General features: G+C 45.4%; 1 protein-coding gene across 2 annotated transcripts in view; it reads left to right on the forward strand.

Annotated features, from left to right (window-relative positions):
• Positions 1-19,228, forward strand: part of LOC144790985 (uncharacterized) — a 298,192-nt gene that overhangs the window by 42,105 nt on the left and 236,859 nt on the right. For both annotated transcript variants that reach the window (XM_078665607.1, XM_078665606.1), the window contains 2 exons: positions 14,067-14,219; positions 15,061-15,209. In XM_078665607.1, the coding sequence (XP_078521733.1) occupies positions 14,067-14,219; positions 15,061-15,209 (302 nt within the window). The remainder of the gene's footprint in view (positions 1-14,066; positions 14,220-15,060; positions 15,210-19,228) is intronic.

Raw genomic sequence — 19,228 nt, forward strand, 5'->3', positions numbered from 1 at the left:
AATCATAGCATTTATATAGCGCACTACTCACCCGGAGGGTCTCAAGGCGCTGGGGGGGGGGGTCCGCTACTGCTCGAACAGCCTGGTCTTGAGCTGCTTCCTGAAGGCGAGGTGGTCCTGGGTCAGGCGGAGGTGGGTCGGAAGGGAGTTCCAAGTCTTGGCAGCCAGGTAGGAGAAGGACCTTCCTCCTGTGGTGGCTCTTCGGATGTGGGGGACGGTGGCGAGGGCGTGGCTGGTCGATCGAAGCTGGCGTTTGGGAGCGTAGAAGTTGAGGCGGCTGTTGAGGTATCCTGGTCCTTGGTTGTGTAGGGCTTTGTGTGCGTGGGTGAGGAGCCGGAAGGTGATTCTCTTGTTGACCGGGAGCCAGTGCAGGTCTCTCAGGTGTCCGGAGATGTGGCTGCGGCGGGGGATGTCCAGGATGAGTCGTGCTGAGGTGTTCTGGATCCGCTGGAGTCTTTTCTGGAGTTTGGCGGTGGTTCCAGCGTAGAGGGAGTTGCTGTAGTCCAGACGGCTGGTGACGAGGGCCTGGGTGACCGTCTTCCTGGTCTCGGTGGGGATCCATCGGAAGATCTTTCGTAGCATGCGCAGGATGTTGAAGCATGACGAGGAGACGGCGTTGACTTGTCTGGTCATGGAGAGGGAGGAGTCCAGGATGAAGCCCAGGTTGCATGCGTGGTCTGTTGGTTTGGGTGCGCTGCCCAGGGCGGGGGGCCACCAGGAGTCGTCCCAGGCGGAGGGTGAGGATCCCAGGATGAGGACTTCCGTCTTGTCCGAGTTCAGTTTCAGGCGGCTTTTCGACATCCATTTGGCTACGTCTGTCATCCCTTCGTGCAGGTTGGCTCTGGCGGTGGCGGGGTCGTTAGTGAGGGAGAGGATCAGCTGGATGTCGTCGGCGTAGGAGATGATGTTCAGGTTGTGTTGGCGTGCGATGGCTGCGAGGGGGCTCATGTAGACGTTGAAGAGTGTTGGGCTGAGCGAGGATCCTTGAGGAACGCCGCAGATGACTTCGGTGGCTTCCGATCTGAACGGGGGGAGGAGGACTCTCTGTGTCCTTCCGGCGAGGAAGGATGTGATCCACTCCAGTGCCTTCTCCTGGATTCCGACGTTACTGAGGCGCTGTACTAGGGTACGTGGCAGACAGTGTCGAAGGCTGCGGAGAGGTCCAGGAGGATGAGGGCCGCTGTTTCTCCGTTGTCGAGCAGGGCTCGGATGTCATCGATGGCTGCGATCAGGGCGGTCTCGGTGCTGTGGTTGGACCAGAAGCCAGACTGCGAGAGGTCGAGGGATCCGTTCGTCTCGAGGAAGGCGGCCAGTTGCTTGTTGACGGTCTTCTCGATGACTTTGGCAGGAAACGGGAGGAGCGAGATGGGGCTTTAGTTCTTGAGGTCGGGTGGGTCTGCTGATGGTTTCTTGAGTAGAGCGCTGAGTTCGGCGTGCTTCCAGCTCTCCGGGAAGGTGGCGGTGTCGAAGGAGGTGTTGATGATGTCCCGCAGGTGGGGTGCGATGACAGTGTCGGCCTTGTTGAAGACGTGGTGAGGGCAGGGGTCTGTCGGAGATCCGGAGTGGATGGAGTTCATCGTGCGGATGGTGTCTTCGGTGCTGATCGGGGTCCAGGCGCGGAGGGTGTTGGTGGGGGGCGGTGGTTCGGTCGTGGCGTGCGTCGGTTGAGTGCTGAAGCTGTTGTGTATATCTGCGATCTTGTTGTGGAAGTAGGAGGCGAGGGAGTTGCAGAGGTCTTGCGAAGGGGTGATGTCGTTGTTTCCGGCGTTGGGGTTGGAGAGCTCTTTCACGATGTTGAAGAGTTCCTTGCTGTTGTGTGCGTTGTTGTCCAGTCGTTCCTTGAAAGCGGTTTTCTTGGTGGCGTGGATCAGCTGGTGGTGTTTTCGGGTGGCGAGCTTGAAGGCAGTCATGTTGTCCGGTGTTGGGTCTCTGCGCCAGGTTTTCTCGAGTGCTCTGCAGTTCTTCTTGGAGCTCTTGAGGTCGTCGTTAAACCATGGGGCTTTCTTGCTGCCGGGTCTGCTCGGCGGGGTCTTCAGCGGGGCGAGGTCGTCTGCGCAGTCGCTGATCCATTTCGTGAGGTTGGTGGCTGCTTGGCTGGGGTTCGTTGTGCTGGTGGGAGGGTTCTTGTTCAGGGAAGTAGCGAGCTGGTCTGCAGTGATCTTGTTCCAGCTTCTGCGGGGAGCCTGTTGCTGGTGATGGTGGAGCGTGGTCCTTCTGAAGCTGAAGTGGACGCAGCTGTGGTCCGTCCAGTGGAGCCCCGTGGCGTGGCTGAAGGCGATGTCCTTGCTGGAGGAGAAAATCGGGTCGAGAGTGTGTCCGGCGTAGTGGGTGGGGGTGGTCACCAGTTGCTTGAGTCAGAGGTTGGCGAGGATGTCCAGCAGGGTGGTGGTGTTGCGGTCGTTGTTGTTCTCCAGGTGGAACATGCAGTGAAAGTAATAAAACATATATCACAATTAATTCTTTGAAATGTTATGGGAAAGAATAGGTAAAACTCATCTGCTAGGGCAGCAAAGAAAAGGAGTAGTGACATCAGGTGGGGACTCAAATTGTAATTTTATGAACCTTAATATATTGCCTTTCGCGACACAATTTCCTGTGACTCCAACATTGAGTGGAGAACAAATTTTGAGATCTTATTTTCTAAGTAAAAACAAGAAAGTAACAAGTGGAATACTTAAATTAAGCCGAACAACTGGAATTGCTCTCAGCTACATTACAACTCTCTGTCATTTTTCACCCCACTGTGCCACTCCAGACAGGTACCAAATGCAGGCACTTTATCCGTGGTACTTCCTCAATGGAAACAGTTTGTCCTGAATTGCTATTCCAACTTGCCTCTGAGTGGGAACTAAGGCAACGTCCGACCAGTTGAGGCCTTTTTGGGCCTCATCAGCTTGAGTCCCAAAGCACAACTAGTATCTCCATGTTCTCGTTATTGTCACAACTCTGATAGTTTAAAGAGATTCTGGTGGGAGCTCAAGTTCATGTGAAGGTAACACCGTATGGTTCCACCAGCCCTGGATTGCTCTTTCAGGGAACAAAATCTTTCACGCTGAACCATCAAGACCATGGCTAGTGCAGACCTATCAGTAGCTAAATTATATATTTCCAGTGCGTTGGGTAGGAAGGTAGACTTGTGCAATTATATACAAGCATTTTAGGGCTCTGGCAGCTTCTTAGGCCTTAGTGAAGGCCAAAATCAGAATGCAAAAACGCATTTTCCATATCAACACCGGTCACAGTTTTATCTTTCATCCCCTCTGTTGGCATGATGCTCATGCATTCTTTATTCATTAAATGTCTGACATAGAACGGTTCTCTCTTGGGTATAACCCTGGTTACACTAAATTCATTGTTCCTTGAAACTGAACTGTTTTTTTAAACTAAAATATTTTGCTTCTATACAAATTGTGTAACATTTACACAAGGTGTCACACAGGAAGCATGTAAACAACACCATTGACACGTTGGGCGAAGCTCATGTACAATGGCGTTGGTAGCCTCAAAACATTTAGGGCCTTATTATGAGTTTGGCGATGCCGGAGCGGGACTGCTCCACTCTTGCACCGCCAACCCCATTTACAAACCGCCTGCCAGATCAGGAGTTTTCTCTTGTCTGGTGGGCGTTTTTGGGACATTCCCAGGGTGGTGCCTATGAAATAGGCACCGCATTCATAGGCACCGCAATGTGAACGTCAAAGGCTGTTCCTGCACGGCATGGTCTGCTGCAGTCCATGTCGTGCAGGTACGGGTGTGGTTTCATTGCACACAGGGGGGCACAACATGTATCCCCCTGTGTGCATCAACTTGGGGTGAGGCACCAGGGGCCTTGTTTCCTCATCCCCACACTTTTCATGGTGGTCGTACCGCCATTAAAAGTGTGGCAGTGAGGAAACTCGTAATATGTCTGGTGTGGCCGTAGCGGTTGAGGTGGGCCCAGGGCGGCCCAACTGCCCTGGTCATAATAGTGCGGTCAGGAGACCGCCGTCACTGGTGCACCCACCGCACCCCTGAAAATCTGGCGGTCCGTAGACCACGAGACCCTTATTAACCCCATTAGGCAGTATTGCACCCATTCAACCTTGCATCTTAAAGCAAAAATATTCTATATATTTTGAATTTGTTTCCTGATTGTTTAATTGTTTTTTCCAGTATCTGCTGTTCATTTTTTACAATGACATCGGTGTAGACTTTCATCAGAATGCCACCCTAGTGTAGTGTACATTATTACCTCTTTACACATCATCAACATAATAAATATGGATATGTTTAGATAAAGAATTGTTGTGAAAATTTGACTATCTGATGTCATACCAAGTGCCATCTCCAAACATTCAAATCTCTTCTTCCAGAAGGAGACTGTGACTTGACCATTCTACAACATATGTATATTTATATGAGCAACCAAAGGGCAGCTGCAAAACTTACTGGAAACTGATAGACTAAATCATTTTAAAAAGGGTACCAATAAAGCTTTGCAAGAAAGTTCTGGGAAAATCGGACATAGCTACCACTTTATTAATGACCTTCAACATCCGATTACTGATTGATAACTCTATATCTTCAAACCACCTTGAGCTCGATTATGATGTCGCGCGGAAAGCCTCCGACCAGTTGTCGGAGGCTTTTCGTCCGACATTGTAGGTTTCAGTCCGACCGCCTTATTAGGATGATGGCGGTCCTGTGGGGGGATTCCCCTAATGATGGCGGAGCCGGGCTCAGCTCCGCCATCGCGATTATGATGGCACTTTCCAACAGCCTTTTCATGTCAGCCTTTCTGACATGGAAAGGCTGTCGGAAAGTTACTTTGGCTGCCCCTAGCAGGGCCCCCTTCCCCTCTGGACCTTCGCAATGGGGCCTGGGGGGCACGTAGGTGCCCCCCTAAACATCCCTGCACCGTGTTGTGCCTGCCACATGATGCAGGGATGTTTAAAAACATCCATTATACAATGGCAGCTTTTGCTGCAGGCCTTTTCTGCCCGCCGCACAAGCTGCCATTATAAAATGGATGTTTTTCGACCACCCATAGGGCGGTCACATCCTAATACTGAGGTCGTAACTGCCGACCTAAGGTCAGGCGGTTCAAGACTGCTATGATATCCGACATCATAATGAGTCCCCGTGTTTCTTTTTTCTCACACTTAACAATATGCACACACTTTAAAGTAATTTAAAAAAACGTAAGCTGACAAGATATTTGATTACACTATGTGCTGTTGCGGGGATTCTGCACATACACAGAACTATGCACAGGAAAACAGGACCTCAGTGTATAAGGGTTGTACTTTCCTACCAGCTTAACAACCAAAATCAAAAAACCGACAAAGCTATAGTGTCTCATTTGTCCTCCTACATAATCACGAAGCTACAAATGATTAGACTTCCCAGAACACAACTCTCCCAACTCTCTCAGGAATCGTGGTAGCAAGACATTCCCTTTCGCTCACTCACTTGTACTTATCCACAATAAGAATTGACAGTCACTAATAGTTCAAAATTTTTATTTTAACTATTGTGCTCTATAATGCAGTATACGAGCCAGTACCAGCCGCGAAATACATAAACTCAAAACAGTTAGCATTGTTACAATTCCAAAGCATATAAAGGGGGATGTCATCATATACAGACAGTGGAAAAAGGAGTTTAAGGTCTAACCACCCTCCCGTTGGTGAGGTTGAGTTTTATTATATAAAGGAAGTTCTCTGAGCTTTGTCAGCAGACCCCATACCTTAGTGCCTAGATGGGAGTTTTAAATCATAGGAACTGCATAGCTGTTCTCCCTGGAAAAGTCGCTCTGCAAGTGTCTGTGAACAACACGCATCCCCATAATATCAAAGCACGAGTGTCCAGCTGTGCAGCTGTGTTTAGCATGTTTGGTCTAGGTGCTAGGGACTGACCAGAACAGAATAACAAGGGGCATTGTTTATCGACCTTGCACATCGTGTTCAGACTAAACTCCAGGAACTAGCAGAGAACGCAAAAAGCACACCGTTTTCATGTGAAAGGCATAAACAGAGTCTTGCAAAATAAAGTCATGTAGTAACGTGCGCAAAGGCAGCATCATGGCAGCAGAGCTCATCTTAACTTAGCAGTGTCGACAATGACCCTACTGGCCATATAACAGTGCAAGAGATTAGGTATATCAGGAATTCTCTGATTGATGATAATATATTGAACAGTTCTGAGAGAAAATTATATCTATGCTGCTAATTATTTTGTAACTTGACCCTAAATTTTAAGAATTCAAAATTGAGCATGGTACTATCACTCAAGACGAATCCCATCATAATACGTTTTCTCGCACGTACCTTCCAATGTAACAATGAATGAATTTTTAACTCAAAGAAACAGAAAACATGAGCATGTTGTATATACATAGTTAAGCATGCCACATTGCCCTAATTGTACATACGCAGTTATTACCTGATCCTTCTAGAGATTCAACTATGAGAAAAAAAATGTTTAATCGATGTCAGCCTTCGTCTGTTAGTGGCAGTGTTTTTGAATGTGAGATTCATATTCTCCTGGTATAAGACACCGCTCATGTCCTCATCTTCCTGTACAACTGGGAAACGATGTACCCACTCAGTCAACTAAGTTTGTATCATTCATGGTTAGGCCACCTCTGTGGATAGACTGCAAGAGGTCCGTGGCATGCAGAAGATATGTTCACAGTGGGTGCCATATGTCCTTGGGCCTAGATGTCTGTGGTTGCATCACTGAATATGTCCTACAGCATTATTACATATCATCAGGTCTTTAATCTATTCTTCCTATTTGAGTATAGTAACCCTGCACCAATATATAGCTACTCTGTACTTTGCCAGCAAGAGTGCCATGGCCAGCAATCGCCTGACATTACAAGGCAGCATTTTTATATATACATGCTATATTTGGGTCATGGTTGACATGGATGTCTATCATCTTAGATATGGAACGGGTCATGTCACCCCAAAGTGTATGAATTTGTGGACAGGACAATGCATGTTGTATAAAATCAGAGGCTCTACAACAATAACATCTATGCAAATGTGTATAAGTGGCGACCTGTAATTTTAGCAGGGAGGGTGCGTGGGGACACACGCACACATACAGATCACTTACAGTCAAGCATTCACACACTCACACACACCCATTCACAACATTCACTAACAAATACTTCTACATTCATTCATACATACATGTATGCACCAAACAATAAAGAAAACATAAAACTTCCCTTACATGCAGATCTCCAAAAGGAAAGCCTTGGAGGTCCCAGGAGGGTTGGGTCTTATGACTTTCCTCATTAGCTGACCAAATGAAGGAAGGCAGCAGTCAGTGGCGGCCCGTACGGTACAGGGGTGCGGGGTGTTGAAAAAACCCAATACAATTCACTTACCTGATCTCGCCGCGTCTCTTCCAGGAAACGCCTGGCTACCCACAGCCAATCACAATGCTGAAATGCAGCATTGTGATTGGTAAGCACCCAGACTCCCCTGAGCCAATCACAATGCTGCAATGTAGCATTGTGATTGGTCTGAGTGCTGTGGTTCGGTGCTCAGACAGGGGCTGGGGACCTGGGCATGTTCTCCACCCAGGCTGTAATGCAGCCTGGGTGGAGAACAGGCAAAGTGTGAATGACTCTTTGGCCGGCCCGAAAAGGCCGGCCAAAGCATCAAGCACACTTTAGAGTGCAGCAACCACTTCTCCTCCCCGACGTCAGGGGAGCCACGCACCGCCCGTGATAATACTAAAAAGTAAATGATAATAACTTCAGTTATTATAATTTTCCTTTATCTTTCACACTGCTCCATGAGCAGTGGGGTGATGCTCCTCCGCTTTAGCGGAGGACCCGCCACTGGCAGCAGTCATAAAGCCTCGAAGGTCCCAGGAGGACTGGGAGTGCTGCCTTGTCTCATTTGCTGATCTTATGCCAGCCAATGAGAGAAGGCAGCAGCCTCTCACTAGTCACAGAGTGGGATGGGGTCAGTGAGAATGCTGACCCCACCCCTCTCTGTGACGAGGTGTCACTGATTGATACTCGGGCCTGGGCACTTCAGTGCTTAAAACTGAAGCGCCCAGGTCCAAATCAATGAGTGACTCTCCCCTCCGTCATGAGGGGCAGGGCCTTGAGGCACTTTTGACAGGCCGAGGAGGTCACGCACACAGGGCTGTGAAAACCTCAACCTGGAAAAGTTCAGCTCAGGCAGCCAAGAGACTGCACATTTAGAGCATGTCTAGCTCCTGGGTGACTGACCTGAATGAGAAGAGTTTCTGACAGGCTGACATTTGTTCAGCCTGACAGACATTCTTCTTACCTGGAAAAAGATGGGGGCATGGCCCCTCAGCCATAGGGACATGCCGCTGCCGGTGTGTATGGTCCATCCTAACTTGCCTTTTACGTTTTACGACTGTATGGTATAGTTTGGATACCCATCTAGTGGAATCCACCAAGGCAACCAATTGAATAAACCAAAACAAGTGGTATAAAGTGGGGACTAATTATTAGAGGCAAAACTTTTACAGTGAAAACCTGAATTAATCACTGAAAAAAATATCTATTTAATAACAACAAATGTGTATTATTTACTCAAGGGCAAGCTCAATAACTAGTGCTCCTGATACTGTTTACAAGAGTATACTCAACAACAAAACACATTATTCATATATTTACAAGACAATCCATGAATCACATCACAATTTTCACAAATACTATAGACAAAAAACATTGATTTATCTTAACTTAAAGGACTGTAGGCATGAATTTACACATATAGGGCCTCATTAGGATGGTGGGCGGACTTCAGTCCACCCACCACCCTCGCGGTGCTGGGCCCGGCCACCAGCGGTGCGGCGGTCCTGCATCCCCAATTAGGATGCGACCTCCACCCTGGCGGTCGCATTCCGCATCGTTAACATTGCAGTGGGTGCACCGGCCGCAATGCCAAAGAGGCATGTTGTGCATTGCCATGCACAACGTGGCAGGCACCGCGCTTTGCCTGCCACCATGAGCATGGCAATGTGGGGGGTACCATAGGTACCTCCCAAGTGCAGCCCCCCACCCCCCTGGGGGCCTGCATTAGGCCCCCAAAGCAATGTCCGCCAGCCTTTCCATGGTGGCATTGCCGCCATTGAAAGGCCTTTGCAGTCGCCCATGCTAAAAGGGATGGCGGTGCCTGGTAGGCACCGCCACCATATTAGTGCCCCATTCCGCCCGGCCGGCAATCGTATTCATTGCCGACCGGCGTAAAAGCGGCAGACACACTTTGCATCCAACACGAAACGCCCGCCATTGTAATATGCTGGGGGTTTCACTCGTTACAATGTGGTGACGGTCGCCACTGTCGGCTCGGTGGTGGCGAGAGTCACAACATTGTAATGAGCCCCATAGTTATCACACAACTTCACTTATGAAAAAAGTAGAGTACAAATTAAAATATTTCCTCTTTGAAACCACTAAAAAAATTAATCAACCAGTAGTTAAAACATTTTTTTAAATACAGTTCAATGGTGAAGGTAGATATTCAAAGAGTATTTAGGAAAAGTAACTTGTAGAAAATTACCTTTTTACTGCCTGACACTGCTGGAGGCGAATTTGCAATAGCCTGACAGCAGCTTCCCAGCCATTGCCACTCTAGATTCAGTATGTTAAGCTAACTTATTGTACACCTGACCCATCACCAAATCACCACCAAGATGCAAAATAAGATTAACTTTCTAGCCCAAATGCTTTCTTAAAAATGTCAGTACCTACTTCTTCTAAAGGCTCAAAGTGTTTGATATTTATGTCCACTATGCCTATAATTTCCTAATATTAGTTAATCCCTTACATACCCTGGAGAAGCACCAGTAATTTATGTCATAAAATGTTCAATTCAAATTGCTAATATTTTTTTATTAGAGAAATAGCACTACCCTTTCAAGAAATTAGTTGAATAACTTTAATAAGCAAAATCAACAAATAGTAGGTGTTAATAACATACTTTAAATATGAATGAAAAACACGTAAACTCTGTTTCTAAATGTCATTCCCAATTTAAAGCCGCAGGCCTGATTATTACATTGGCAGTCTGGGAGTGGGCCGCCATCAGGGCCGGACTGGGAACCACAACCGGCCCTGGCAAAGTGCTCGGCTTGCCCCCTCCCCTCTGTTGAAGGTGCCGCCGAGCTCTTTGCCGGGGCCGGTTTTCAGCCGATTTTGGTTCAGGGCCGATTTTGCAGCTATGCTGCAAAAACGGCCCTGTAACAAAAACGGCCCCCAGGGGCCCAAAATCGTCCCCACCCGTGCGGCGCACCGGGGGATTGCCTGGTGCCCGCTATGGCCAGTCCGGGGCTGGCCGCCACGCCAACGCTCACTCCTAGACTGCCAGAGTCGATTGCCGCCTGTCAGATTACGAGTTTTCTCGTTGTCTGGCAGGAAGCATGGAAGTCCTATTGCGGTTCCTATTTTGAAGGTACTGCAATGGGAGCGGCTAAGACCGTTCCTGCACGGCATGGACAACCGTTGTAGTAGTAATACGGTGGATGGACCGTTTGTGCAGTGATCCCCGACTGCCACCACACCTTCACTGCAGGATTGGCGGTCCTATGGACCGCCAAACCCGTAATCAGGCCCCAAATGTGCAGTATTGTCATGTTTGATAATTGTGGCAGCACAATTACCATAATAATGATATTAACTGGAATGAAACAACTTTCTCAAAATTAGGACTTAAGTGTATTAGCTGACATTGTTCATACAGAGGTAACGTAATATGCAGGAAGAACGCACAATGAAGTAAGGGGCCCATTATTATATCTGGTGGATCGGGCGATCAGCCTGCCAAATGTTCCTGGTTCACCCCCTGTCATATTAGTATGGTGGGGGGCACCGCGGCGGACGGGAAGATCGTCTGCCGCTTTTCCGCCTGTCGGGTGGAAAAGGGACTCAATATGGTGGCGGTGCCTTGCAGGCACCGCCATCCATATTAGGATGCATGCCTTTCCATGGCGGAGACTCCGCCATGGAAAGCCATGCGGGAAATCTCCGCGGGGGCCCACTGCGGGACCCCGGAGGGTGGGGGGTGTGGGTGGCTGCACTGGGGGGTACCCATGGTACCCCCCATCATTGCCAGGCACCAGGTGGCAGGCACCGCACGGTGCCTGTCAAGGTGCGCATGTCAATGCACAACATGGGCATTTACATTGCTAAGGGTGGTGCTCACAGCACCGCCCGCCGCAATGTTAGTGTCCTCACTCACTGCACATTTCAAATCTTTTCCAACACAGCAACCTCCAAAATTCATGCGTCTCCCTATGGAGTACCCTAGGGCTCTGTACTCAGCCCCCTTCTTTTTAACCTATATGTCAAACCGTTGGCCCACATAGCGGAACAAGAAGGTCTTACTCTTTTCACCTATTCCGATGACTCCCAGATCTCATTCTCCCTCTCCAACCCTGACCAGGGCTCCACATCCCTCCTGCAGTCAGGCTTAAGAAAAATTGCAGACTGGATGAATTACAATCTTCTTAAACTGAACGGAGGGAAAACAGTAGTCTTAATTCTGGGTCAAAAACACGACCTATGGAGTTCCAAACACTGGCCTTCTGAGATGGGCACCCTCCCTCTCCCATCAGACCAAGTTTGCAACTTGGGTTTTACCATTGACAACGCTTTAACTGTGCATCATCAGGTTAATAAGGTATTGGCCATCTGCTTTGCTATCTTGCGATGGCTAAAGAAAATCCTCTGGATGTTGCCATGCGACACCCAAAAATCTGTAGTCCACGCCCTTATAACTTTTCGGCTGGACTACGGAAATGTCCTTCATCTTGGGGCTAACAAGGCTGTGACAAGACGTCTACAGCTAGTTCAAAACGTCGCCGCAAAACTGCTGTGCAAAATTCCAAGAACGGGCCACATTTCAGGACACCTCCGTGATTTACATTGGCTCAGGGTAGAAAGTTGTATCAAATTCAAAACCCTGAGCTACATGTTTAAAATCAAATTGGGCACAGCTCCCCTTTACTTGCAATCCCTTGTCAAGACCTATACTCCCTCACGCCGCCTCCGATCCTCATCCCAAGGCTACTTCAATGTGCCCAAAATCAGACTCGCGAGAATGGGAGGCAGGTCTTTTGCTTACCTAGGCACCAAACTTTGGAACTCTCTCCCCTTGAGTATCCGTACGGAAACCAGCCACGTCCGTTTTCGCAGAGCCATCAAAACCTGGCTGTTCAATCAATATTCTCCAGTAACTGTTGAAACGTTGGCTTTCTAGCACTCTGTCTGTCCAGTGCCGGGAAACCCTTTTAGGGTAGCTGTCGCACTTAATAAGCTTAATAAATAAAATAAAATAAAATGTCGAGGATGCGCCCGCCAGTGTGGCGGGCGCATCCTAATTTGCATAGCGGGACCGCCGCAAATTTGGCAGTCGGTCCCATGCACCGTTGCGGTGGCGGGTGGACAAAGTCCGCCCGCCATTGTAATAAACCCCTAAGATACTCTACAATCTAAAATGGGCTTCAAAACACAACCAGGACTTGAAGCATAAAGATGCTTGAAGCACTATAAGCAGAAATAAAACTATGTATCTAATATATTTATTCTGTTCAATTATACAAGAATGTGTATATTGAAGCCCTAAAGTTGGGGTAATAGAGAACTGTACATACAAATAAGTAAGAGGAACTTCATGGCAGAAACACTTTTGGGACATGGGACAGCAGTCAGTTGAGACGGATTGTCTGTGTTGAATGTATGTCAAGTCACCAAATATTCAGGGGTAGCGGAGGTTACATCATGCACCCTCTGACTCTCTCACCCTTTGAATCTCAGGATTGATCTCTTGACCCATCTTAGCTACTCAGACACTTTCCACCCGCTCGGAACATTTGAAAAATGTATGCAGAAAAATCCCCGGAATCAGGAAAAACCTCTGGTGTTTGAACCAGTAATTAGAGGTCTTGCATATTATTCCCCATTCCAGAGGCTGAAACTGGTGCCAAAATTCCTTCCAGAATCTTAAAGATTGTTGAATAAAAATGGATTGGTGCAGTTTGCAGTGGGCATAAAGCAGTGCTACTCAGCGACCTGTGCAGAAGTGGAAGGAGTATTTAAAGACATGGAGCTTAAAATTAAGCACATACATGTGAAGGGATGTATGTCACTACAACGCATGCTTTAACAACGCATGCCATTACGACGCAGGTTTTACAACGCAAGTCGTTACAACGACTTGCGTTGGGGGGGCGCTGGATATTGAATAGTTTAATTTACTATTCCAACTCCAGTCCCCGTGGATAGTAGGGAAGGTGTTGGATAGTAATTAAACTATTCCCTATCCTAGAGCGCCCTCGAGCGCAATTCGTTGTAATGACTTGCGTTGTAAAAGTTGCGTCGTAATGGTAGTGCGTTGAAAAAGTTGCGTTGTAAAGGATGTTTCCCAGGTGAAGCCCTTAGGGGATCCAACTGCAAAAATAGCTGACCTGATTGCACTTCTTCCAGCCAAACCGAATACACATCCTTCTGTTACAACACTGTTTCTAGTTCATCATTCCGCGGTCAATATATATATATATATATATATATATATATATATATATATATATATATTTATGTATAGCTTTTTTGTACTTTTGTACTTGACATTACATAAGAATAATAATTGTAAATACTTGCCAAGTAGCAATCGAAACAAATATTCACACTTATTAAGTACAAATATAATGCCTCCAGTAAGTACTAAAGGGCCATACTATCAATTCCACGGTTGTAACCATTTATTAAAAATGAAGGCTTTATTTTGAATTAGCTTAAGAGACAGTTGGTCTGAAGGCCTCGAATCAACCACCAGGCAAGTGCAAGGATCTCCTGATATAGTGGATCGTTCCTCGTCCAGGGGACTGGAGGTCCTAGCCTCTCTGACTTGTGGAGCTGGCAGGTAGCATGCCAGGATTTAAATTACGCCATTAATGGTGCGCTATCTGATTTCACCTGCTAAAAAAGCCCTGTCCCTGGATGAAGAAGCAAAGCCTGATGGTTTTAGGGTCTGATTTTTAGCTCTTGTTTTGAAAACCTTCACCTTGCTGTGTTCTTGTTTAAGTTTGTGCTGGCCAACCCCGAAATCTCCTTGGAAGATGCGCCTCCAGTGTTCCTGAACCCGTTACTGATGACCATCCGCGATGAGCGCTATATGTTGGGAAAAGAGCTCTACATATGGGATATCCAATTGCGAAATCAAGACATCGCAAATCTTGTAAGTAAAAAGTGCTATTAGAATATTGTTGTATTTATCCTTAACGTCTACTCAAGTTGTTTTATTCTAATTAAGGTACCTTTCTTGTCGGACAAGCCACATTTAGGGAGTGTTCTGAGATGAAAAGCAATGGCTGAGGGTGGCTGTTCTATTGTCCCTCTTTGCAGTTTGCTTTAATGTTATAAGGTTGGGAGATAAGGGAAGTCTCTAGCCAGACCTAATTAACACTGGACAAATCACAAGCTGTGCCTGTGTTTTTCACACTGGGTAAGGCTGTCCTCTTGCTCAGACAATTCATGTAACAATACACCAAACTGATAAATGAGCCTGTGTCACTGGTCAGTCTTCAGTCATTCGTTTGGGCCAGAGTTCAGTTTGGACTAGTTCACCTGTTGACAGTCAGTAGTTTTTCATTAAACTTTTTTTTTTAACTAATCTAATTTCGAGGTACTTTTGGCAGATTGTTTAATTTTAGAGTATGTGAGAATTTGTAACTGATCAAGCAGAGATTGGTATTTCTGATCGATAGCATGTTTTAGTTCTCTATATTATTGTGGTGTAGAGTGCTGGGAATGGAAGTTTCATTGGTTAAACAGCTGAGAAAGATACACTGTTTGGCAGTCTTCGTTGACACTTGAGGCATATGATGATGGGTGCAATGAGTCAACTCGGCCAAAAGAGGTCTCCATTGTTCAGCTATTTTTAGGGGTGTACCAAATATAGGCATCCTAGAACTAACTCAATTCTTTGCCCTTGCAATAATAGCAGTTCAAGCAAATAATTGTCATACAAATCAAATCATTTTTGCTCCCTCCCTCACAGTGACTACTTTCTGTTGTAGGCAATCCTTCTAGCGTTGCGTGGGCGCACAATCTACCCCTTTAGTAAACTGGAAATATTGGACTGCGGAGTAGGCACCTGGTCTTTGGACCGACTTGGAAAAGTCATCAACTTCAGCAATCTGGTCGCCATTGTTCTGGATTATAACGAGTAAGAAAGAGTATACAAATATGTGTGTGAGAAACAAAAATGTTAACAAAGCAATAGAACAATTATGTACTCACCAAAATAACCTCATTTTAGGGAGACTTGTTTTTATATATTATATCTTCAAATGAGATAAAGAATATTGAACGGTGTGAGGTGCTGCCTCTTGCGTCGCATGTCTGGTTTGCTCTACTTGCTAGCACTTACTTTGCAAACCTTTGCAACCCAAGCCATTTTTTGTCCATTTTTGTTTTTGAACCTGGTCTCAGCGATTCGGGACAGGTTTTCCCTTCCTTAGGTATGATTTTAGTACGAAAAGAGGTGGAGGTCTAGCAGTTATTTACCACAACCATTTCAAAGCTACCTTCTTTGCTCTTCTTCCTCCTTTAAATGTGAAGCACTATCATTTAGAATTGAATTAAATAAAAACTACTCCTTCAATGGCCTACTTATTTATCATCCTCCAGGGTCTAGAGCGGCCTCCGCTCAAGCCTTCAGTCAACTAATGGTAAATTATACTGATTTCACAATTCTTTGAGACCTTAATCTCCATTTAGAGAATAGTTTGCATAAAGACTGTAGATTTTCTGGATATGGGGGCCTGTCTAGGTTTACCTCAGTTGGTTAAGGGCCCTACTCATCAAGCGTGTCATTTACTGAATGGCGTCTTTTCAGATAACCCCTTTCTTCATCGTACCACATCTCTTCCGTTTATTTAGTCTGACCACTTAGTGATCATGTTCGAAGTGGCAATGGTGATCAAAGCCACTAATACAAATTCACTCCAATCAAACAGGGCAACTTGTCCTGGGCATAAGCTAGACGCTAACATGCTTAGCTCTGCACTAGTGGGCACCCTGCCCTCCTGTTCAAATGATTTGGATACTGCCACTACCAATTACCATCGGTGGTTAGAAGGTGGTTTACATCAATTAGTGCCAGTAAATGTGTGTACATGCCATAGACACAAAACCACTGGGTATGGGCTCCCACGGGCATTGCTTGCCACAATTGTATAATGAACAAAACAGTTGCAAATGCCACTAATTTTTCAAATTGAACATTCGTTGAATCAACATACGACTGAAACAATATGTTTAATGAATTAAATTCCGCTTGTTTTAATTTTCTTTGTATTTTCAATTGAACACTTCTTTTTGAAAGTAATTTTCACATATATTCTACAAATATTAAAAACCTGGAGTGCACAACAAATATCATATACAGTGCTAACAAACTTGTTGGGTATTTACAATATAGTACAACTTCCTCACCATTCAGTCTTCACTCATACGTCACTCAATCCACTACAAACCACACCGACTGACAACAAAATATAAATGATTCGAAAAATGCTGTAATAAATCTCCAGCAACAAAAGCCAATGTTTTTTCACAGTAAATTGAATATGTACAATTATTCCCTTGTTAATACATCAATTGTAGTTTTTTGGCTATTAAAAGGGTCTACGCGTTTCGAACTACCGTTCTTGCGTAGTTCTCTTCAGGACCAATCTTACGCTCGACAAAACAAGCTGAAGGAGTTGTGATCCCAATTTGGGGATTTGCAGTGCGCTCACGGACTAGCCTGGCTCGCCTGTCTGGTTCAGCCGGGTCAGGCGCGTTGTATGTGATAACGAATCTGTCGCCTCATTGTCCTTGTGTTCTTTGGTTTTCGCTCGTCGCAGTTTCCACAGGTCGTGGCTTCGTCCCGTCTGTGTCACACAGGCTAGTCCATGAGCGCACTGCAAATCCCCAAATTGGGATCACAACTCCTTCAGCTTGTTTTGTCGAGCGTAAGATTGGTCCTGAAGAGAACTACGCAAGAACGGTAGTTCGAAACGCGTAGACCCTTTTAATAGCCAAAAAACTACAATTGATGTATTAACAAGGGAATAATTGTACATATTCAATTTACTGTGAAAAAACATTGGCTTTTGTTGCTGGAGATTTATTACAGCATTTTTCGAATCATTTATATTTTGTTGTCAGTCGGTGTGGTTTGTAGTGGATTGAATGACGTATGAGTGAAGACTGAATGGTGAGGAAGTTGTACTATATTGTAAATACCCAACAAGTTTGTTAGCACTGTATATGATATTTGTTGTGCACTCCAGGTTTTTAATATTTGTAGAATATATGTGAAAATTACTTTCAAATAGAAGTGTTCAATTGAAAATACAAAGAAAATTAAATTAAACATATTGTTTCAGTCGTATGTTGATTCAACGAATGTTCAATTTGAAAAATTAGTGGCATTTGCAACTGTTTTGTTCATTATACATGCCATAGAGCCACTACTCCAAACCATGTTTCTCAGAGAAACTCAGGGGCATATTAGCAAGAACCTCGTTAAAATTATCGCCGTTTTAGCGGCAGGAAATGTGCACATTGTTTTATCACGTTGGGCTAAAATTCACGATTTCTGTTACTGGTAGCACTCAGATTGCTCACGAGTGATTCACTTTTAAATAGAGCACTTATTCGTTGATGACATTGCATAAACAGACCGCAAGGTAAATGTGTCATCTTTTTGATTTATAGCGATGCTCCCTGATGAAGGGCTCTATGCCCAAAATGCATAGGATCTAAAGCTAGATGCCATATGTCATGTGAATTAATGAAATGATAAAATAATTTCATGAATAACAATTTACAATGATGAAAACAAGAAACTGAATAAAGATTGGAATTTCAAATTGAGAAGAAGTGAATTATATTTATTTATGGATTCCTTGAAGTAATACCAAGAACAAGAAGGTGTGCACAAGGGGATGTGACTAATGATCCATCAGGAACACATGTGTTAATCGTGAAGGTAGACGTTCAGGACAAGAGGCGTTACCCTTGCAGCACCCATAATTTTCAATGCAAACCGCATAAACTTTTTTTTAAACAAACCAAGGCTGTGTACCAATCACCAAATTATAAATCTATAAAATCACCATCCGAGCTTATAAGAAACGGATCTATCAGAAAAAAGCCTGCTATTTCACTCACAAAATCGAAACATCAAAAAACTCCTCAAAAGAATTGTCCGCTAATATAAAATAATGAACCAAGCCCGCCAACAATAAAAACTATATAGTCAACCCAGCCTTCTGCAATTTGCTAGCTTCTTCCTTTCAAGCTAAGGTGAAAGATGCATATAACATCTTCTCTGCCAACAACAAGCAACCTCCTTGTTTGTTAACTAAAAAGCACTAAGTCAGAGACTTGGCCTCTACTGATTTAACCTTGGGATCTACTAAGGCATTCAAATCGGCTCATGACCCCATGATTTTATCCTCCCTCTCCCCATTGACTGTGGATCAGGTCTAGGACCTACTCAGTAATATTCATTCAGGTTCCCCTCTGGAACTTTGACCCCCAAAAATCATGCATATGATTCCACAAACTGTATCATATGCAATGCTACATGGTCTTCCTTTGGCACCTACTCCGAAGAAGAAATTGGCAGATTGCTCAGCACTCTGAAACCATCCAATCACCTCACTGACCCCCTTCCTGCTAACGCTGTAAAAGACTTTACCCCTTTTCTCCTCCCACTCTGGACTAAGATTATCAATAGCTCTCTTCAACAAGGATCCATCCCTAACGCCCTCAAAATCGGACAAGTCACACCGCTACTGAAAAAACCAACAGCAGACCCCTCTGATCTAAACAATTACCGCCCTATTACAAATATTCCCACTCTCGCTAAACTGTTGGAAAAATGCGTACAGCTACAACTGACTAAACAGATAGATAAGTTTGATCTCCTCAACGCTCATCAATCAGGCTTCCGAGCAGGGCACAGTACCGAAACTGCCATGACTCACATAGTTGACGACGCCCTCCAAATCCTAGACCAAAACAATACCTGCCTCCTCATCCTTCTTGATCTCTCCTCAGCATTCGACACAGTTAAACATGAGAACTTACTCGATCTATTAAACACAAGAATGGGTATATCTGGGACTGTTCTCAAGTGGTTCACCTCCTTTCTACACAACCGCTCACAAAGATTCAAAAGCAACAACC

The sequence above is a fragment of the Lissotriton helveticus genome, chromosome 11, assembly GCF_964261635.1.
Source record: "Lissotriton helveticus chromosome 11, aLisHel1.1, whole genome shotgun sequence".
In the NCBI taxonomy this organism is placed as follows: Eukaryota; Metazoa; Chordata; class Amphibia; order Caudata; family Salamandridae; genus Lissotriton; species Lissotriton helveticus.